The sequence below is a fragment of the Rattus norvegicus genome, chromosome 1, assembly GCF_036323735.1.
Source record: "Rattus norvegicus strain BN/NHsdMcwi chromosome 1, GRCr8, whole genome shotgun sequence".
Classification (NCBI taxonomy): domain Eukaryota; kingdom Metazoa; phylum Chordata; class Mammalia; order Rodentia; family Muridae; genus Rattus; species Rattus norvegicus.
Genome location: NC_086019.1, coordinates 86,607,769 through 86,629,764, shown reverse-complemented (window position 1 = coordinate 86,629,764; position 21,996 = coordinate 86,607,769). Strand labels below are relative to the sequence as shown.

Below are 21,996 nucleotides of genomic sequence, written 5' to 3'. Positions count from 1 at the left end.
TGAGGCTTGAGCTATCCTTGACCCACCTCAGGAAACGTATCCGTCCGGGCAGAGCCCTGGACAGGAAGCAGGTGAAGCATGCAGGGTCAGAGCCTGCCCTAGCCAGGCCTCTCCTTAGTCCTCAGCTTACCCAGCTCATGGGGGTTCCCCTCTGAAGCACAGCGTCGAGGGTCTGGAGACCCCTCTCCGTCCTCTCCTGAGCCCAGGAAATCAAACTCATTGATGGCATCTTCTGAGTCATCTTCTTCATCCTCGTCCTCCATTTCAGGAACTAGGGCCTTGGATGGGAGCTGGTACGGAAAAGGAGTGAGGATAGGAGTTGGAGTCCAGAAATCAAACCCACCTGGTTCCCAGGAAAAGGGAAGCCATTAGCTCATTTCCGAAAGCCGATCTAGACATTATGTACTGGGCCCTCCTCTACCTCCAGCACTGGGTACTCATACATTTCTCCTCACAGCTCTGCTGAGGCCCTCCCCAGCACATGGCTCTCAGGAAGGCATATGGTACAACCCTAGGGGTAGATAAGACACACACAGAAGCCCGTATCTCCTCCACTCTGGGCATAAAACTAACAGCCACAACACACTTGTCACCAAGCAGTGTGTTTGAGCATGATGAGCATGAATCAGTGACTCATGGAGGAGCTTTCAGACATGGCTTCATTCTGCCCCACAGCCCTGTGAACAGTGACTCAAATTACAGCCCTTCTTCCCAGCCTATATGTGTGGGAACAAGCTAAGCAGAATAAAGCTGATTGCCTTAGGTGCACAAATTCAAACTGGGCCCAACCCTTGGCCAGCACCGACAGTGGCACCCCAGGGCACAACTGACTCCCCGGGTAGAGCAGGGTCTAGATCTAGGTGTCCACACAAGTGAGCCCATGGGGCAGGGGACAAGTACAGGGAACAGGACACGCCTCAGCAATATACGACAGCCGGGGACAGGATGGGTGTGATGGCTCATGCCTCAACTAGTACTCAGGAAGCTGAGGCAGAAGCGTGGCTAAGAGTTCTGGGCTAGCCTTAACTACAGTATGGTACCCTGCCTCAAAAGCAAATAAATGGGCTGAAGTTGGGTGACAGAGTGCTTGCCCTGGCAAGTGCTGAGTCCTGGGCTTGATCACCAGAACCACAGAAAACAAAATCAAACTAAAGTGAAGACTTGTATCTGCTGCGAGGAGCTAAGAGGATGTAAGGGCCACTTCCCAGAGAAAACAGAATTCGGACTTAAAAATGTGTCCTGAGAGGCTGGGGAGACAGGCTCAAGTGACAGAGATTGCCAAGCAAGCATCAGGCCCCAAGTTCAATCCCGAGCATCCTTATAGAAAGATAGTTAGGGCAGCACATACTTGCAATTCAGTGCTGAGGAGAGGAAAACAAGATTTCTGAGGCTTGCTAGTCAGCCAGACTGGAGACTCATCAACAAGCCCAGGTACGGTGAGAGACTTGTCTACCTCAGGAAGACAAGGTTAACTGGGTATTGTGGTTTAAGCCTTTAATTACAGCACTCGGGAGGCAGAGGAAGGAGGCTATCTCTAAGCTGCAGGCTGTCTTGGTCTATATATTAAGCTCGAGGATAATCTAGGATAATCTAGAGAAACCCTTTGTCCAAAACACAATAAATACTCTGATAGCTATCATTGGTCAACTTGGCCACATCTGAGATTAACTAAAACGAAAGCAGCTGTGCACACCCGTGAGGAACTGCCCTTGATTAAATCTTTTTTTTTTTTTTTAAGATTTATTTATTATATACAAGTAGCTGTCTTCAGACACACCAGAGGAGTGCATCGGATGGTTATGAGCCACCATGTGGTTGCTGGGAATTGAACTCAGGACCTCTGGAAGAGCAGACAGTGCTCTTAACCTCTAAGCCATCTCTCCAGCCCTGATTAAATCTTTTGAGATGTGGAAGATCCACCTTTAAATCTGGACCACAGCTGCTGACAATTTATAAAAAAGGACATGGAAGAAGGAAGTTTGCTCTCGGCATGCTTGCAATTATTAACAAGCTTATTCCCTCAGCGGCATTAGAGTCTACTTCTTCAGGAATTCGGTATGCACTGCAGAGCAGCTGAGACATATTCTGACTTCAACATCTACTAATGACCACAGACTGAGACATCAAGCCTTGTAAACTGCAAAACTACTAGATTCGAACCTTCCATTGAGAGACAGTCATTGTTGGACAATCTGGAACACAGCCTGTACTCTATCAGTCTGTCTGCCTGCCTGCCTGCCTGTCTACCTATAGATTTATTCCACTAGTTCTCTTCCTCTAGAAAACCCAGACTAATATATCCATCCATCCATGTATGCATACATACATACATACATAAAACACACAAAATGAAAACAAACAAAACAAGAAACCACAGGACAGATAAGTCTTGAAGAAGCAGACCTCTGGCCTCCAGATAAGGAGCACCTGCACAGACAGGAACACACGCACACAAAACACACCACAACACACATTCATATCCCCTCCATCCCCCCCGAACCCCCCCACGAGAAAAGACAGTCCTGAGTAGGGTGCAGAGGACTCCAGCATCTGACCCAGGAGGCCAAGTCAGAGTCCACAAACTCAAAGATGCCTTTTATCCTTTTGCCTCCTTCAGGGTCCCAGGTCTGTGTGCTTTGCTCCCATCAGAATCCCATTAGGACAGGGCCCTGTGCTAAGCCAGGCTAGTTACCTGGAGACAGAGTGGAAGCCAAGCCTCCTCAATACATACCCTAAGGGGTAGTCAGGGCCTGGAGAGGGAACCCAGAGGCTCTAGAGGCTGACAAAGCAGATCCCTGGTGGCCCTAGGAGACCCAGGCAAGGCAGAGAAGGGTGCCTGGATGGAGTGGGAAAGTAGGCGTCTCTGCTTTCACCTCAGCACTTCCTACAGGTGACCACCCCTATCCACTACTGATCCACTGTGGTCTTCTTGTCCATACCTGCTCAGAGCTGGGCTATGAAGGGCTCAGCAGATGCTCAATGGGCAACTAAGGCCACACCCATGACCAAGGACAAAATTCTGAAGAAGAAAGGTACAGAGCGAAAAAGGCACAAGCACACTGGGTGCTGGGAGCCAGATGTGAGGACATGCTGACAAGATCATGATGCTATTCCAAGGTCAGTGCCCACAGGCAAAGGTCCTGACCACAACAGCAGACCAGAGCAGACCAGTATGACCCCAGAGCATACTGACTCCCCAGGGGTCACCCAGGCCTGGGTCCAGGCACATTTATTTCATTTACAAACCTATACTGAGGGCCTGTGCTGCACATAGCTGAATGAAGGCAGCCTGAGTGCATCAGCACACTGAGCTGGCCTGCAGGAGCATAGACAGGAGGGTGGGATGGGGCCCAATCTGGGGCCAGGGAGGACCAGGGCAGAGGTCAACAGTGGAAGGCTCACCCTCACACGTTGCTTCTTATGTTGCACACTGTCCAGTTCGTCATCCTCATCGCTGTCTTCATCCTCGCAGTTCTGCAAGAAGGGTATCTGCTCCAGCACCGAGCCGCCCAGGCGCTCCTTGCCATCTTTGCCAGCTGCGTTCCTGCCAGCAGGGAAGCAGACAGAGAGAGTTTCAGTCTTGCCTGCCAGGTGACAGAACCCAGGGAGGAACTCCAGACATAGCTGAGCTCCTAAGCCCCAAGGAGCCTTGGCTTTGAGCATGCACAGCCTCCTATCAAGCCTCTGCCGTGTACCACCAACCCTGGAACAAATCAGATATGAGCTGGCTAAGAAGATAGTCCTGCCCAGCAGTCTCCTGCCCCAATCAGCCAGAGGCAGCAGCCATTCTGCTACACTCCGTCACCTCCAACTCTTCAACCGTCCACTAACAAAGACATGGAGAGCCTTGCCCCACCATACAGGCAGTGTTCCTCCTCAGCCTCCTGTCTCTCGTAGGAGAGCCAGGCCCAATGCCAGATGCAGGCAGCACAGACAGACTCCCGCCCTCTCTCCTGATGTCCACCGTCACAGAAGAGCTGTGAACTGCCAAGACAGTTACTGCTTCCCATGGAAATCAATGTACAACATCCTCTATGGCCATTCTGAAACACTTCCTTTTGAGGACTTCCTCCTTCCACACCCACCTCTGCCTCCTCACTGGCTGCTTCCTCCTTTAGCTCTCTTGCTTTAGGAGCCCTCGGGATGCGCAGTTGGATCCCTTCCTGAACACATCAGTGTGCTGGTAAACTAGAGATCTTGAGGGCTCTTGTGGGACACACAGCACCTTACCTTCACACAGCTGCACAATAGCTCCTGCTGTTCCCCTCGGGTCCTGGCCTTTGGAGGTGCCCGTCCATCCCTCACACTTCTTTCCTTCTCCCTCCCCATAAGTCCTTTACAAGAGCACATTTCTTACCTGTCCATTGCTAAGGTCCACCAGCCCTGGCCTGGATCGCACAGTAAGCCCCACCTGGCCTCCCTCCCTGCTTCCTCAATCACTCCTGGAAGCAAGCTAAGATGTCAAATGATGTGACTCTCTGGAAATCACGGCTCCCCACAGCCCTGTGGGTAAGCATCCACTGTTTATCATGGCCTAGGAGGCACTCTGTGATCCGCCTCCTGATCTGGCCTCACCACAGACCACAAGACTCATGTGTTTACTGCAGCAGCCATGCCACACGGGTCTCCTGCTTACCACACGCACTGGGCCCTCTGTCTCTAGTACTTCCCTTGCCTAGAGAACACTCTTTTCTCCTACTCTCTGGTCAAATGCCACCCCCACAAAGTGGCCCTCCCTCCCAGCCACCAAGAGGGGCACTACTTTTGTTACCTTTTTTAAAAAAAAAAAAAAAAAAAAAAAAAAAGACAGGGTCTCATGTAGCCCAGGCTGGCTTCAAATGTGCTCTGAAGCCAAGAGTGACCTTGAATTTCTGGTCTTCCTGGATCTACCTTTCGTGAGTACTGAGATTACAGGCATGAGCTGTTTTCCATGTCTGGTTTAGAGTGTGTTGGAGGGAAATCAGGGCTTTATGCCCGCCTCTTCCTCCTCCTTTTTGGCCAGGCTGGTCTCTAACCCCTGCCTCTGCCTCTTGAGTAGCTATGACCCCAGCATGTGACGATCTCTTGTTACTCTCCACATTCTTCATAGCACCACCTAGCATCACCTAACGACATATCTGCTTCTGAGGGGTGCCATCTACTAATGGGACAATGAACAAAATGAGCCACAAGGGTGGAGGCCTCACTGTTTTTATCCTCTGCAGGCACCCCCTCCCCAACCCTATCTTCCCCAACCCGCACAAAGGTCTGAAAAGGCAGCTAGGAAAAGAGGTCATGCGACAACCTGAAGGGGAAGCACACAACACAATCTAGACGAGTGGGCAGAGTAGTGGGGAGCACCTGACTTCCTGCCCAGCCTTCCCCAGGGGAAGAAGAACAAAGTTCCTGATGAATCAGGGTCTCACCTCTTGATCTGTTCCTCGATCTGTTTCACCAGTAGAGACTCGCCACCGCTAAGTCCCCCAGGGCCTGGTGAAGCCCTGGGGGCCCCCTCGACAGGCTCACCAGCCCCATTGAGTTCCAGAGAACGGCCCAGAAGGGAACGCACACGCTTGGACCGCATGTCCAGGATGGTATCTGTGTAGCCCACCTCTTCCAGGTACCTGTGGGAGCAGAGCCAGGGCAGGTAACACATGAATTGAGCTGCTGCTAACTGCTGGGGCCACACAGAAGCCAGCAGCCTTCTGAGGGACCACCAAAGAGCAGATGGCAGTTTTTGAGAAGCAACCCTGAGCAGCAGCTTGACTTCTAATACTTATCAATAGAAGCCCTGGTCCCCATGCACGCTGCTATGTATGGCACACGGTGTCCCCAACATGTAGGGGAGAGCCCACGTGCAGGAACAGCCAGATGTCCACTGATGGACGCTAGGCAGAAGGTGACAAAGGCAGAGCGCCACAGAGAGATGGCTATGATCAGCAGCACAGAGAACATGGTGGATGCTCCATGTTCCCATGCGAGTCCAGGTTTTATAAAAATGGAAAGAAGAGTGTGATGGTGTGTGTGTGTGTTTTTATCACACACAGACACACCCTGTGCTTGCTTCCGGGATGCCTAGAAGACAGACATAAACTGAGCAACAGTGACCTCTGCAGGGGAGGATACAGGACACAAGAGTACACTGTTTTTTCTGCAGTACCGGGGATGGACCCCAGGGCCTTGAGCATGCGAGGCAAGCGCTCTACCGCTGTGCTACATCCGCAGCCTGCGGTCTACTTACTTCTACACCTGAGCATTTATTACTTCTGCAACTTAAAAAACTGAAGCCAGCTGAGACTGGCCTAAAGGAAAAAGAAAAAAAAAGAAGATCAAAAAGTCAATCATGGGTATCTGCGGCTTCCATAGTTAAGGGACAACACTGCCTTGCTGCTCCTGCAGGACCCTTTGGATGCCTGTGCCCTTCTTCGATTGTCCTACCTCTGCAATGCCTGTGTTGTGGGCCAGGCTCTTATTCCCCAGGGGACAAAAGGGCTAGAGAAGCCTGGCAATCTGAAAAGTGGGCTCTGGGTGCCTGCCTGAGATCTCACTGTGGCCCTCCCTGCATTTAACAAATGGTCTCGGCACCAGTGAGAACCAGGAGCAAGCCATCAGTTACAGATGGCTACCCCATGGGTACCAGAGGACAGAGGGACATGAATATAGCACCAGGTCCATGCTTTCACAACCCTCTGGGGTAATTTGTGCCCAGTTAAGCTAGCAGTGATTCGCAGATACTAAGCTGACGACAGTGAAGGTTGGTCTCCCGAGGTTTGTCACTCATCTTTTAGCTCTCAACACAACACCTCAGGATAGATGGCTCCGGGGACCTTTGGCTTTCCAGAGGGGTGCCTATTACATAATAGTGATCTCCATGGTGCTGTGGATGGGCTCCAGGGCCTGGTCCCAGTGACAAGGGCTCAGCTCTTAAGCCGCACACTCCACTCCATTAAGTCCATAATGTAATCTAGCTAATTTTATATGTGGGATTTGACAATACTTAGTAAAAGCATTACAAATCACAGGGACAGTTAAAAAAAAAAAAAAAAAGAGTCCTTGTTCTTACACAGCATGGAGCACACACCACTTGAGGAACCCAGTACCTCTCCAAATGTGAAAACTGACACAAAGACACAAATGTGAACAGGGCCACATTCCTCAGGAATAAGATTGTTTACTTCTCAGATGTCCTAAAATGCCAACATCTTTACAGTAATAAAATCCAGATTTGGTTAGAGGCTGGCGGCCCACTGACTCTGTGTCTGAGGCCTTTCTCCAGGCGGGAGGCAGACAGCTCACCTCTCAGACGGGAGGCCAGTAGAGCTTACCTTCTCTGTGTTGAACCACAGCACCCAGGTACTACTACTGCTATGATTTAATTTCACTCTGTTAAAAGTATTCTCCCCCAATGTTACTCTTTTATCAGAGAGGCACATAGGGTCAAGTTTGGGGTGTGTGTTTGTGTGTGTGTGTGTGTGTGTGTGTGTTAGGGGGTGCCCCTGCTGCAAGCAGTCCCTCTGTTCCCACGGGGGGGGGGGGGAGGCCATTTAGGCTGTCTGGGTGGAATCCTGATAGCTCATGTCCCAGTGGGGACAGGAAGGACTGTGGATTCCTTGGGCCTATCTCCTGAGCCAAGTATGCTGTGAAGTCTCATGCCCCAGCCTGTCCCTCCCCTCCCATCACTCACTGCCGCAGAAGCTGTCGCCCCTCCTTCCACACCAATGGGCTGTTGTCCAGTGTGACAGACTCTACAGGGCCATTGGAGACTAGAGAGAGAGAAGAGGAGGCTGTCTCAGTCAGGGCACAGACACTCTCCTGTCTCCCTCCATCTTCTCACATCAAGTCTAACTGAATCTGCCACCATCATAGATAGGCCTGTCCTCACTTTCCGAGTGCTCTCCACCCACACTCCCCGTCCAAGTGACTCCTCTTCTGGAAGCTCTCCTCACTGTTAGGCTCTTGACTGGCCCCTGCCAACCACCGCTAAGAATAGCAGAGCTGTGCCTCCACATGCATGGCTGGCTGCTGCTTTCTTATGCAAGGAGTGGGTAGTTTGGCTCTAGAAAATGAGCAGGCTGAAGTCAGCTCAGCTGAGCCCTTCCTGAAGCAGCTGTTTCCCATGCTGAGAACCGAAGGTAGCAGCTAAAGATTCTACCTCTCCGGCTGAGGTGAGTTTGGCTGGGAAACCCACTCTGTGCATTGCTCATGAGGTATCCATTGGACATCTATCCATAAGTCCCGGCTGGATGCCTGGGCTACCCCAGTCAAGAGCTTAAGTAGGAGAAGCATGGCATGAAATGAAGACCTCCCTTAGCCCCGCAGGCAAGAACTCCACAGAGCCCCGGGACCAAGCTCCAAACATCACTGGCAAAACCACGAACACTGGTGCCCTTGCCACTGGGTCCACCTGACTAGACACTAGTGCTTCACCTGAAAACATTCCCTCACCCCCAAAGACATCTGTTCTCTCCTTCCAGAAGCTTAAGCTGCCAGTGCCCGGAGAACAAGCACACATCTCTTCTGCTCTCTGCTGTGCCCTGCTCTGTGACAGGAAGCCAGCACCTCACATATCAATTTGAAGGGGGTGGTAAACGACTGAATGACAACCCAGTGCCAACACCACCTCTCAGTGACGTTTTTCCTACACTCTCCACAGCGCGCTATACATAGTTACATTCCCTCTCCTAACAGGAGGATGCAGGAGCTGCTGGGGCAGCTATCATGTCCTTGGGAGGACAGCAGGATGGCAGACAGGTATGGCTGGACACAGTCTAACACAGGACTGGCGGGCAGAGACCCTGAGGATACAACTCTATCCTCCTCCCCTACCCCCCATGGCCATCTGCAACTTTTTTATGCCAAGCAGCCTGCCGGGGGTGGCTGAGGGAGAACACAAGGGTGGGTACCTTGTTCTGACAGATCTGCCTTCTTCTCCCCCTGATTCAGGTCTGTACCAAACTTCAGTTTATGATATTTGGCCCTAAAAGAACAAAAAACAAATGAGTAGAGAAAGGAGAAGGAAGTCCAGGGCCTCCTTCATCAGCTCCCTGACCCACAATCATCAGCTCTAGGATTCTCAAAGTTGCCCTCCCTCCTCCTGAAGCCTCAGTTCCTTCCCAGAACCACAGTCAGCCACACCATCAGACTATGGCAAAAATAAGCAAGGTAGCTGTTGTCTAGAACTGGAGCACATAATAGGTTTGCCAAAGCCCTAATGCTACTATTAGCGTCTGAATCACACCCTCTACAAGCTTCTTTACATATTCGTAGGGATGATGAGGAGAGGACAGCAGAGAAACTTCCTTTGCTGGCAAAAGAGTAGTTAGCAGCCTGCCGCCCTGTCAGAACAGTGCCCTCTGTGGCAGGGCAGGGCTCACCTCTCTTGCTTCAGTGCATACTCCAGCATCTTGATCCGCCGCACCAGGTCCGTCTTTAGATTCTCTTGGCCTTTCCTCTCGCCCTGGAGGAAAGCCACCTGAGCCTGGGACAGACAAGGAGGACAGCAGGTTCAGGGCTGTCTCCCTTATTCAAGCACAGTTCCAGCCCCTTTCTACAGCGATGCCAGGGTTCAGGGAGAAAGGATGACATGCTGGACCCACCTCCAAGGTCTCTAGGTATGTCACCCATAAAAGAGCTCAGTCTGTAATCTCAGCATTCAGGAGGCTGAGACAGTGGGATTGCTATGAGTTCAAGTCCAGTGTGGGCTAAGACTCTACCTTTAAAAAAAAGCTGAGGAGTCACCTTTAACCCACAAAGTTCAAACAGGGACAGCGGGGCCTGACTTGGCTGTAGCCTTCTGAGGAGTTAGGTCAAGGACGGTGTTGGGGGTGTTAAGTATTAACAGCCCTGGACTACCCCCCATCAGCTGTTGTCCCATGGTTGCTGGTGGAGGTGGTGTCCCACTATTCCTTCAGAGCATCTGTTGCTGGGAAGCGTAGGAAGATAACTTCTGGCACTCAGGGACAAGAGTAGGAGGCTGGGCTCAGCTCCCACTGCAATGCAGAAGAAGCTGTTCGAAGCTTTATGCTGCCCAAGACATGAGATATGCCACAGACATGGCTTATGGTTCCTGCCAAGCTCATCTGTCTGTCTGCTAGCTTGGGCTGCCCCAGTAGGCTCCAGTCTGTCAACATGTCATTTAGAGACACTGGACCAACTGCCTTAAGGCAGAATCCTGTGGCTCCTCAATCATGTTTGAAGGCCTTCTACCAAACCCAGAGCCTGGCGCTCTTGCTGGCTTTCTCAGAATGGTTTCACTGTTCCAGTGCAAGGCAGCCTAAAAGCCAGGCTTGGCTCTGCCGCTGATTTGCTGCAGACACTAAGTAGTTCATGGGGTCTTCATCTGCTAAGAGAATAGAGCATTGTGGGTCCCTCATATGCAGCTCCAGCCTGCATGAGGGCTGCTGGGTCAGTCCCTGTCTTTGCCTCTCTTCATTTTCTCTCCTTGTCCATTAATTCAAAAGCCCAGCTAGTCAAAGGGACCTAACCCTTGAACCCAAAACCCATCATCAGGAAGAAAGCTTGGGAAACCAGGCCTTTGTAGATGTCTGTCTTCCTAGGGCCCTACTTCTTGAACACCACAGATCTGCTTAAGTGCCTTAGGGCTCCCCCAAAAGCTCACAGGCTAACCTGGCCAACTCCAAGCAGTATTCAGATATCCAGCAATGCTGCTCTTTGTGCTAGCAGGGCCCTGACCTATCCTCCCTGTCCCTGTGCCCCAGGCTTGCTCTCTCTCATCTGCATTTTAACTCAGGGCTAACAAAGAACTGAGGCTGACCAGAAGCTAGCTAGCTGAGGGAGGGAGAGAGCTGTAGGTTGAAGACAGAGACAACAGGGCAGGGCAAACTGAAGATACTCAAAATTGCATCAAGGCTGCATCAGAATGTGAACTAGGATTAGTGAAGAAAGTAGGTTGAGAGGACCATGGCAACTGAGATGAACAAGATGTCTACTGGAGGAACACAGGGAATTCACAGAAGAAAACAACCAGGTGCACAAGTTACCAAAGTCATTACAGTTACAATGTGGAGAACCAAGTGTGAATTTAGCAAAGCTCAAAGAAGAGGTATCCAATAAAAGGGGTAGCTACAGAAACCCTGGGACTGGGCTAAACATGTTAATATGTTGGCCTAGCATGCATGAAGTCCTAAATTTGATCTCCAGTACCACATAAAATTGGGTATGGTGGCATTAATACCCAATAACATGTGAATAAAAAAAATGCAATGAAAACTTTTTTAAAGCCCAGAAGAACTGAGAATGGCTGAGTTGGGGGGTCCTCACCAACACCCTCTATGGTGCTGTCCTCTTCACAGTTCCTCTGGTAGAGAAGAGGAAGGAGAACTGGGAAGACGTGGCTGAAGTGTCTTGGAACAGTGGATCCCACCAAAACATGGAAGTGCTGGCACTAGCCTGTCAGTCTCCTCTATGATGGCTGCAGGTGAGCTGGAAGTGCCATGCCCTCCATCCATAGGATCCCAACACTCTGAGCTCTGACTTGGGGCTGCCATCTCTCCCAGGCTGCTCCTCTCTAAGGCAAAGTCCTGAACACAGAGCCACTCCTGCTGCAGACCTCCAGTTCTCAAGCTCCCATTCAGTGTGTGGCCTGGAGCCTATAGCTCACCCAGCTCCTCCCTGGCAGGGACAGCTTCCACAGGAGGCAGAGGGGAAGAAGGAACAACTGCACAGTCCTTTTTCCTTGATGTCTCATCTAGTCTCTCCATCTCAAGAACATCAGGTTCAGACCTCTCCCCCCAAGGGCTCCCTTCTCAGAAGCACACAATCAACTTATGCCCGAGTGCAGGCAGTTGTCTGCAGTCTCCTGAGTAAAGTGGCTATTCTGCTGGTCTAGAAGCTTTTGAGGCAGAAGCCACATCTTCTGTTCCTCAGAAGTGACCCATCCCAACACATTTCCACTTATTATCAGCGTGCACTTCCACTTCTTCTTTGCTCTGACCAGCCATCTTCCTACTGGTGTCCTGGGCACTGATGCACAGTGGGCCCACTCCTCAGTACTGACACTGCCCAGTCATGATGGGTCTCATGGAAGTCCCCCTTCAGAAGGTGTGAGTGCTGGGTGAAGAGAGGTAGGTGAGAAGGGATGCTGCTTCTGAGGTGTGCTTGTGCACACCCATCACAAAGGAAGGTCACTCCTGTAATGGTGTAGGGCTGTCATTCTAGCCTCCAGAGGCTGAAGCACAAGGATTGTGAGTTCAAGGCCACCCTAGGTATAGAGTAAAGACCTGACTCAAAAAAAAAGGGGGGGGGTGTGCAGATGAGGAGTGAGTACCATTAATTCCAGCACTCAGGAGTCAGAGGTAGTGGGAGTAGGGGATGGGTGAGCTGAGGGGAATTTAAAGCTAGTCTAATCTACCGATCTACATATGGAGTTCCAATACAGCCATGGCTACACAGCAGGACACTACCTCCAAATAAGCAAGCCAGCAAAGGAGGTGAGGGCCAAGGAGATGATTGGGAGAATAAGTGTCAGCTGCCAAGCGGCTGCCTGAGCTCCAGTTCAAGACCAACACGGTACAAGGAGAGAATCAACTCCTGCATTGTGTCATCTCATTTCCACAACAGCACACACCTTTAATCCCAGTACTCAGAGGCAGAGCCAGGTGGATTTCTGTGAGTTTAAGGCCAGCTTGTTCTACACAGTGAGTGCCAGGACTACATTGTGAGATCTTGTCTTGAAACGAAACAATAAAATAAAATAAAAATAAAAATGTAAAAAGTACAAAAGGCAGAGCGATCATCATTTTATAAACACATCCACTTCACTATTCCACGTTACTCTCTCACAGGATAAACACTGCCAGCAAAGCCATACCTTGTGTTATCTGTATACATACACGTGTGGAAACACCATTCCTCAGGACTCTCCACTTTGTTTCTGAGACAGGGCCCCTCACTAGCTCCAGCTGGAGCTGGCTCTCTTTCACTTGTGTGTGCCCCCCTCACGCACACACACAAGTTCCACAGAAGGTTACTGAGTGAGTGTTGAGACTCATATCTCTCAGTAGGAGGTAGCACACACCTGTAAAGTGAGTGGAGTCTGGGGGCTACACAGCAAGGACGTTACAGTGGATGCTGTCAGTTGTACTCATGTCAAGCTCCAGAGGCCAAGATTCAGCCCCAACTCTGCTGTGAAGGCTGCAGTGACCTGGTGAGGCCTCTAAGAGCCTCCCTAGAGACTTTTCTCACCTGTGCTCAGTGTCAGAGATGGAAGACACAGGTCAGCACTGCCACCTCTGCTGTGATCTGCAAAAATCTCCCTCCCCTGCTCATTAAAAAAGAGAGGAAGGTATACTATTTCCCCTCTCCGAATGCCACAAAAATTAAATGATAGCATCTATCATAACACTTAGTACAGTGTCAGGCACATAATATGCCCTGAATAAATAGCAGCTGCTGTCACTATTGCTGAGTGAGGTAATGACATTGGCCTGCCTACATAATGGGGTATTGAGAAGATCTGAAGAGATGCATACTGGGAAAGAGCCTGAGCTAGAGTTGGGCACAACATGAGGCACACTTACATAAGGATTTCTCTCTCAAGGATGGGAGATACAGACACAAAAGTCAAACGCTCTCAGCATTCACCCCACGGACAAACATTGAATCAGTCACTTATGTGGGGTCCTATTTTAATCTGACAGGAAAGAGCACATTGGAAACAGAAAGATGGGTTGCCAGAAATCAAGCACTGACTGTTTTTGTTAATAACATCCCAGCCTAGGAACCATTTGACTCCTGGTGGCCCATCCCTAGAGGCCTTCAAGTGCTCACCTTTCTGATTCCCTACATATGAAAGGCCACTATCCACAGACAGTACCATGCTCAAGGTCACAGAGCCCAGCCCAACTCCTACTCCACAAACCATCACCTGGCACATTCTTCTCTACAAACCATCAAGTCCTTTCACAGGACCTTATACAAACACTTCTCTCATGGAGTCCCTCCTCACACTGTCTTTTCCCCTTCCTCATCACCCAAAGGCACCTCCATTTCTTTTCACCGTGAGCACCACAGGCGCTCCTGTCTTCACGCTGGATACACCCAACAAACGCCCCTACAGTTTAGGGTCTTCTACCTAACATCCTTGAGTCTTGAGTCTTTCCTACAGGAACCCTATCCCTCCAAGCACCCAAACTGTCGCTTCCCACTCTCAATCTCTCCCAAGGGAGCCTAAAGTATGTCCTCTGCTCTCTCCGTGATTCCACCCAAAGGATCCCTACCTTACATTGTAGCCACACATACCCAAACTGTCCTTCTTGGTCAGGAGGCCACACACTTCATCCTGAGACACCTCCCATCAAGCTTCCTCCCACCCTCAGAAGCCCTCACACAGCCACCTTTCAATTGCTCCTGGCCAGCCACTCCCCCACGGTACCCCATCCTGGCTTCCAGTCTTCCTCTCTTCACTCTCTGCACCCAGTGGATATTAAGAGTGTGTCACCCCACTAGAGACCAAGTCCATCCCACCCTGACAGCCAGCATCTGGTTAGGATCCGGAGGCGAGGTGTGGCATATTTATTCGCCCAGACCCCATCCACTTTCTCAGCACTCTGTCCCCGAGGACCCCCGAGTCGCATCGCTGACTCTCTAGGCTTGGGCCCATCACTCCCACTTGCGGCTACCGACAGACTCGGCCCGGCTCAGCTCCTCTGACCCGAACCGGTCCTCGGCCCGCCCCGAAGCCCCGGGGACCCCGCCGCCGGCCGGTCGCCGTCCCTGCCCGCCCCCTCCCGGCCGTCCCGGCGGCCATTGCTCCAAGATGGCGGCGGCGGCGGCGGGTGAGGCGAGGCCGGGCCGGGCAGGGCTGGGGCGGGGGGCGCGGGAGGGCAGCGGCGGCGCTCACCTGCAGCTCGGCGCGCTCGGCCTCCCAGCGGGCCTTCTCGGCTTCGAAGCGTGCCCACTCGTGTTGGATAAAGTGCAGGATGCCAGGCAGGCTGAGGGGCTCCGGGCCCGCCGTGGGGCCCGGGCTGCCTCCGCCGCCACCTCCTTTACCTACCGGGCCTGGCCCAGGAGCAGGGCTGGAGGCTGGGGCCGCGGCTGTTGGGTTGGGAGCCGTGCCCGAGCCCAGAGGGCGGCAGGAGGCGGCCGATGCGACCGCGGCGGCCGCTCGCTCCTCCATCATGGAGGCCCCCGGGCCGGCCCGCGCGCCCGCTCTGCCTCGCGCGCCTGCGCGGACGCGCAGATTCACACTTACACACCCCCGCCTCGTGTGCGCGCGCGCGCGCACTGGGCGGGCGAGGGGAGCGGAGACGAGCACGGGGCTGGGCGCGAGCCTCGCCCACCGGGGTCGTCCCGGGTGGTGCGCACCGCAAGGTTGCTGACAGGGAGGGAGAGGGGCTGCCTCAACGAAGGCAAAGGACCCAGGGTCCCTCGCAATTGTCTCCTTTGCGGGAGTGAGACCAGACAGGACTTTTTCTGCCTTCTCCCCAATGTCAGAGTAATATCCCCTCCAGATGCAAATACACCCCCGTGTCTTTCACTTACTAAAAGGAAAAAGAAAAAAAGAAAACAGACGACCTGGTGTGGGGAGTGGGCTCTGTCCCGAGGAAGTCGGTTGTCATAGTAACCCTATCCAACCTGGAGGCCCCTTCCAGCCCCTTCCCATTTTGCATACATGGAGCCCCAAACCTCTACTATCATTGCACTAGGAGGAGGTTGCTAAGGTAACCCAAGTCCCTGGTGGTTCTTCTGACCCTATCCTCATCAGTTACTATAGCAACCTCCCCTCACCTAGTGCTCAGGTAGAAAAAAAGACCCAGCCCCAAAGACATTCCTCTAAGAGGAATGCCTCTGCCCCACTCCTCCCCCAGCCAACCCAATTGGCATTACCATGGTAACCATCTCCCCTTCCCATATGGGAGGTCCACCGACAAACCAACCAGGTGTTTTTATTTAGAAGACAAGTGCTGCTGTGGGACAGTTGCTATGGTTACAGAGCTTGGACCATTTCCCAAGGAGATGAGAAGCAGTCAAAGCCATGCTCTGGTTACTATAAGAGGGCAATCTCCCACCGTCTGGTGATCCTAGCAGTCAGGTTCAGTAAGATAGGGGATGTTAAAAACAAAACAAAACAAAAAAAAGATAGGGGATGTTAGGATTAGCTCCAAAGGATGCATGTGTCTAGGAAAGAAGGGCTTGTCATGGTAACAGATGCTGTCACTTCTGCCCCTTCTGGACACCATCATGGCAGAGGAACAGTTATAGCTTCCAGTTGATGAATCCTACCCACCACACTAGTCCTGAGACAACTGAAGTGGTACCCAGGGTATAGATTTCAAACGGATAAAAGAGTCTGTGACATCATAAGCTGCTGTCATGTGTAGAATGAAATTGCACTTTGTTGCAAGGAATTGGCTCATTTGATGTTTTCTGGCTCCTCCCTCAGCAGGGCAGATGACCCCAGGTGGAACCACTCTTCTTGATCACCCTCAGCCTGAAACCTAGGGAGGTAAGATCCTTGATGTCACAGTAATCACATGGATAGCTGCCCTTTCTATGCCCTCAAAGGCTTTGCTGAAAGGTCTCCTTTTTGTACCTGTTGTGGTTGGTAAGGCTCAGGCTAATTCCAAGTGATACACTTACACTTATGTTTTTCTCACTTATTTATTGTGTGCATGTGCATGTGTGGAGGTCAGAGGACAGCTTGCTGGGGTTGAGTCTTTCCTTCTATTGTTTGGGTCCTGGGAACTAACCTCAGGTCCGCCTTGGTGTCAAGCACCTGCTGGACCATCTTTAAGCATCGTTTTTGTTGTTTTGTTTTGCTCCTGACAGACTCATGTAGCCCGGGCTGGCCTCAAACTCCAGCAGTGGTCAAGAATAACCTTGAAATTTCAATCCTCCTGCCTCCACCCCCCCCCCAGGCGCTGGGATTACAAGCATTTAACACCAGACCCAGCACATGTAATGTGTGAGGGAAAGATTACAAACCTAGTAAGAGTTCAGCTTCACTCTCTCTTCCCTGACCACTTTTCCTAGACAAGGCCCCATGTTCCTCACTCCTGCCCCCCTGCTGGTCTCCTACCTTACCATTAAGTTGTACTGGTGCGCCTGTCTTCTCAGATCTGCAGGCTGGGGTTGGAGCTGAGGAGACACCTCAGCTGGTAGAGCGTTAGTAGATGATGGTGCTGTGTGCCTGTAATCCCAGCCTGGCCCTTGCCTTGCAGCAGAGTCATCCCTCAACGACATACCTAGTTCAAGGCCAACCTGGCCCACATTGAGACCCTGTCTTGAAAACAAACAAACCCAAAACACCCTGGCACAAAGTACCTACTTGTTGATATGCTGACTTTTGGCCAGTAAGTCACGTGCCATATTCGGCTTTAAGAGCATCCATCATCTGTGGCGTAAAGAGTCGGGATATGTGATTGTGAAAAAGAATCAGTTGGGTGGACAGTGGCATGTGCCTGTAATCCCAGCAGTCAGAAAGCAAGAGGTTCTTAGTTCAAAGACAGCCTTCGACACTTATCGAGACCCCATCTCAACAAGACAGCTTCCTAGGGTGTTTTGTTTTTGAGACAAGGTCTGTGTTCACCAGGCTGGTGTCAGAGTCATAGAGATCCCCTTTTGGATTAGAGTCAAGTTGAAGCATGATTTAGTGACTAGCTTCTTCTTACATCAAATCCCATGTCCCTCTTCTCAGATGTATGACTTTAAGCAAGTGACCTCACCTCTGGGTGCCTCGATTTATTTAAGTGTCTTGAGTGTTTTACCTGCATGCATATCTATACACCACATGTGCCTGGTGCCCACAGAGGCCAGAAAAGGGCACCAGAGCCCCTGGAACTGGAGTTAGAGATGATTGTGGGCAGCCATGTGGGTGCTAGGAACTGAATTCCAGGGAAGAACAGTGCTGACCTCTCTCCCCAGCCCTCCTTTGTGTTTGTTTTTCTCCTTCTTCATGATTGTACTGTGGATGAAACATGAGATACCTTTCCATGTTATGTAATTATGCCACTAAAAGCCGCACCCCCAGGGAACTCCTTGACAGTGAATTTTAGGGTAGCCCTCTATTGCAAAGCCATGCTCCCAGCCCTGTTTTAAATTAAAAAAAAAAAAAAAGCATCTATAGCCCTGGCTATCCTGGAACTCACTCCATAGACCAGACTGGCTTCGAACTCATGGAGATCCACCTGCCTCTGCCTCCTAAGTGTAGGAGTTAAAGGGCAGCCACTGTTGCTCCTTCCCTCCTCTTCCTACTTTTGTCTTTTGTGTTTTGGTTGGGTTGGGTTTGCTTCTTTGAGACAGAAATTCTCACATGTAGCCATGTTTGCTGTGAACTTCCCATCCTCCTGCCTCTTCTGAGGGCTGGACTACAGAATGTACTATGGATGGCTTTTAAAAACGCTGATCCAGGGCTGGAGAGATGGCTCAGTGGTTAAGAGCACTGACTGCTCTTCCAGAGGACCTGAGTTCAATTCCCATGTGGCTCATATCTCATCTATAATAAGGTCTGGTGCCCTCTTCTGGGCTGCAGGCTGTGTACATAATAAATCTTTAAAAAAAATTGTGATCTAATATACATAAAATCAAATCAAATGTATCACCTTAAAGCAGCCTGGCACACACAGTTCAGTAGTACTAAGTACATCTACAACTGCGTGGTGTCCACAACTGTAAACCCAACCATCCGGAAGTCTGGAGGTAGCTGCAGGAAGACCAACAGTCCAAGGCTGGCCTCTTCTCCATAACCTGGGCTAATGTGTGAAACTACACAGTCCTTTAAACACCCTCACATTGTTGGTCAAATATGGCGACAGAAGTGTTTTACTTTGCAAAACTAAAACTGGGTGCTGGGGGTGTGCTTAAACCACCTTCCTATACCCACCAGTGAGGGGCTGGGAGTGCGGCTTGGTGGTAGAGTATTTGTCTAGCATAGGTAGAGTCCCAGGATCAAACAGTTCACAGTTCTCCTTCCACCATCTGGCAGCAACCAGGATTGTGTGTTCGTCTGCAGGAGTGTCGGGTTCAATTTTGGGCTTTAGTTTAAAACAGGCCCTCACACATTAGCCTAAGAACTCACTGTGTAGTTGAGTGGGGAACTGACCACCTCCCCTCTCCCAGATGATGTGATGTTTTCAAGTGGTCTGTCTAGGGCAGGGGCATGAACCAAGAATTCCTGGAGGGCCTGAAATCAGATCCAGGAAGAGGAGCTGAGAGTTGGAGGGTAGGGAATGCTGACAGTTTGCCCCAGACTCCCTTTTCATCCTGTCTCCCCAGGATGCCCTGGACGCCCTGGCTAGGGTCTGACATCAGGCCCCATGCGGCTCACCCGCTGCTGGGCTGCCCTGGCAGCAGCCATCATCCTCAACCTCCTAGTCTTCTTCTATGTGTCATGGCTACAACACCAGCCCAGAAACTCCCGGACCCGGGGCCCACGCCGCACTTCTGCCATTGGTCCACGAGTCACTGTCCTGATTCGGGAATTTGAGGCTTTTGACAACGCGGTGCCGGAGCTAGTGGATTCCTTCCTGCAGCTGGACCCAGCCCAGCCTGTGGTGGTGGCCGCCGACACACTCCCTTACCCACCCCTGGCCTTGCCTCGCATTCCCAACGTTCGCCTGGCCCTGCTCCAGCCAGCTCTGGACCGGTCAGCGGCGGCCTCGCGCCCGGAGACATATGTAGCCACAGAGTTCGTGGCCCTGGTGCCTGATGGAGCGCGGGCCGAGTCACCAGGACATCTGGAGCGAATGGTGGAGGCGCTCCGGGGAAGCAGCGCGCGCCTCGTAGCCGCCCCGGTCGCCACTACCAACCCAGCGCGGTGCCTGGCACTGAACGTCAGCTTGAGGGAGTGGACTGCGCGCTACGGCCCAGCGCCCAGCGCGCCCCGCTGCGACGCTTTGGATGGCGACGCGGTGCTGCTGATGCGCTCCCGCGACCTCTTCAACCTCTCGGTTCCCCTGGCACGGCCGCTGGCCACCAGCCTCTTCCTACAGACCGCCCTGCGCGGCTGGGCAGTGCAGTTGCTGGATTTGACTTTCGCCTCGGCGCGCCAGCCCCCTCTGGCCACCGCCCACGCGCGCTGGAAGGCGGAACGCGAGGGGCGCTCACGGAGGGCGGCGCTGCTGCGCTCTCTTGGTATCCGCCTGGTGAGCTGGGAAGGCGGACGGCTCGAGTGGTTTGGCTGCAGCAAGGAGAGCCCGCGCTGCTTCGGTACGGTAGTGGGCGACACACCCGCCTACCTGTACGAGGGCCGCTGGACACCACCTTGCTGCCTGCGCGCACTGCGGGAGACTGCGCGCTACGTGGTGGGCGTGCTGGAGGCGGCAGGCGTGCGCTACTGGTTGGAGGGCGGCTCGCTGCTGGGTGCAGCCCGCCATGGCGACATCATCCCGTGGGACTACGACGTAGATCTGGGCATCTACCTGGAGGACGTGGGCAACTGCGAACAGTTGCGGGGCGCAGAGGCTGGCTCGGTAGTGGATGAACGAGGCTTCGTGTGGGAGAAGGCGGTGGAGGGCGACTTCTTCCGAGTGCAGTACAGCGAGAGCAACCACCTGCACGTGGACCTGTGGCCCTTCTACCCACGCAATGGGGTCATGACCAAGGACACATGGCTGGACCACCGGCAGGATGTTGAGTTCCCAGAGCACTTCCTGCAGCCGCTGGTCCCACTGGCCTTTGCGGGTTTCATGGCACAGGCCCCTAACAACTACCGCCGCTTCCTGGAGCTCAAGTTTGGGCCTGGGGTCATCGAGAACCCGGAGTACCCCAACCCTGCACTCTTAAGCTTGACAGGTGGCTGAAGCCCTGATGCCCGCATCTGGGGCCAAGGGAACTGCAGGGTGCAGGAATCTGTTCTTTGCCTCGGGTTCTGTACGGATCTGAACCAGTTTGTGATTGGACAATGGGGCTGTGCACTGGAGGGGAAAAAAAAAACAAAACGGGTGAACTGGCCAAGGAAGATTGGAGGAAGCCCACAGAACAAGTCTGACTTTGGCAGGAAGTAGAACCCAAAGACTGGAGCAACACATAGGCTCTTAAGCCTCGAGGTGGGGCTACGTGTAAGCCCTCCTAGCCCATCCTCATGAGGGAGAAAAGTGGTGGCCTTTGATGGAAAAGCCCAGGGATTTGAGTCCAGTCTTCAGGGCTCTGCATAGTCTCTGCCCTATATTCCAAGAGCCGTGGGCCCTTGGAAAGTGAGGTCCGGAGAACAAACCAGCCAGCCTCCGTCTAACCACAGACAACTTAGGTAGCCCCGGACCAGTTAGTTACCCAGTCTCAGTTTCATTTGAGATACTGAATGCCTCCATTTGTATTTAGGGATCCTCAGTGCCCTTGGCGCTAGTGCTTCCTTCCTCCACTAGAGGGCGCGTCTGTCCCGCTTTTCATCTTTGATAATCTTGTCCATCCGATCCCTTGTCTGGTCGTGCCCCACCCCTCGCCCCCAGGCTCTGCTTCACCGCCTTCATCTCTGGTTTTCTTGGAGTGGCTCTGGAAGGTGGGAAAGCACTGGCCACCTCCCCTCCTCCCTTTTAAGAGTGCTGCTTGATGTATCTGCTTCTTCTAACCCCATCGTGCTCTTGGAGGATTGACCAGGCTCTGGTTTGGGATCTGGCCAATATATTACCTCTTTATTTCAGTCCCCTGCACCTGTTCCTCCCCATCCCCCTTCCGGGAAGGGATAAACCTTTGCCATAGCTCACAGTTACAAAGAGCTTGCTGGGCCCAGGCATACACACGGAAGTGATAGCTGCTATTACATCCATTTATCAGGGAGAAAAACTGAGGCCAAAATGACAGTTAACCAGATAGTTTAGGAAGTGGCCAGTAGAGGACTTGAATTCAGGTCACAGTTTCAAGGCCACACTTCACTTCCTCTTTAGATCCTGTTGTAGAAATAGTACCAAAATGGAGCCTTGCGGTGGCCGTGCCATTTAAACAGGTTTAAAAAATTCTCATTTCATTATGCATATAAATTATGTCAAACTGCTACTACTGGTATGTATATTGTTAAATAAGGCTTAAATTATGCTACTTTAAAGTTTAAAAACTCAAGATGAA

The 21,996-nt window shown here is 52.1% G+C and overlaps 2 protein-coding genes across 8 annotated transcripts in view; one reads left to right on the top strand and one right to left on the bottom strand.

Moving 5' to 3' along the window:
* Nucleotides 1-15,572, bottom strand: part of Strn4 (striatin 4) — a 25,767-nt gene extending 10,195 nt beyond the window's left edge. For 2 of the 5 annotated variants that reach the window (XR_010051831.1, XM_039111193.2), the window contains exons 1-7: nt 14,840-15,164; nt 9,354-9,457; nt 8,883-8,956; nt 7,664-7,742; nt 5,406-5,603; nt 3,403-3,544; nt 131-290 (exon numbers count right to left, since the gene is read on the bottom strand). Coding sequence is in view for 4 of the 5 variants with exons in the window: in XM_039111193.2 (XP_038967121.1) it covers nt 131-290; nt 3,403-3,544; nt 5,406-5,603; nt 7,664-7,742; nt 8,883-8,956; nt 9,354-9,457; nt 14,840-15,118 (1,036 nt within the window). In the remaining variant the exon portion in view is untranslated. Of the gene's footprint in view, nt 1-130; nt 291-3,402; nt 3,545-5,405; nt 5,604-7,663; nt 7,743-8,882; nt 8,957-9,353; nt 9,458-14,839 lie in introns of all 5 variants that reach the window. The other 3 variants (NM_001107480.2, NM_001161809.1, XM_063261295.1) reach the window with 2 other exon arrangements.
* Fkrp (fukutin related protein) lies at nt 14,720-21,996 on the top strand. Of its 3 annotated transcripts, none has more exons than XM_006228414.5 (3): nt 14,720-14,774; nt 16,385-16,444; nt 19,213-21,990. In XM_006228414.5, exon 3 carries the CDS (start codon nt 19,254-19,256, stop codon nt 20,736-20,738), a length of 1,485 nt encoding a protein of 494 aa, XP_006228476.1. In that variant the 5' UTR covers nt 14,720-14,774; nt 16,385-16,444; nt 19,213-19,253; the 3' UTR covers nt 20,739-21,990. The 3 variants fall into 3 exon arrangements, with proteins under 3 accessions (XP_006228476.1, XP_006228477.1, NP_001020849.1); XM_006228415.5 differs by having other exon boundaries at nt 14,728-14,774; nt 16,382-16,444; NM_001025678.1 differs by lacking the exon at nt 14,720-14,774 and having other exon boundaries at nt 16,395-16,444; nt 19,213-21,996.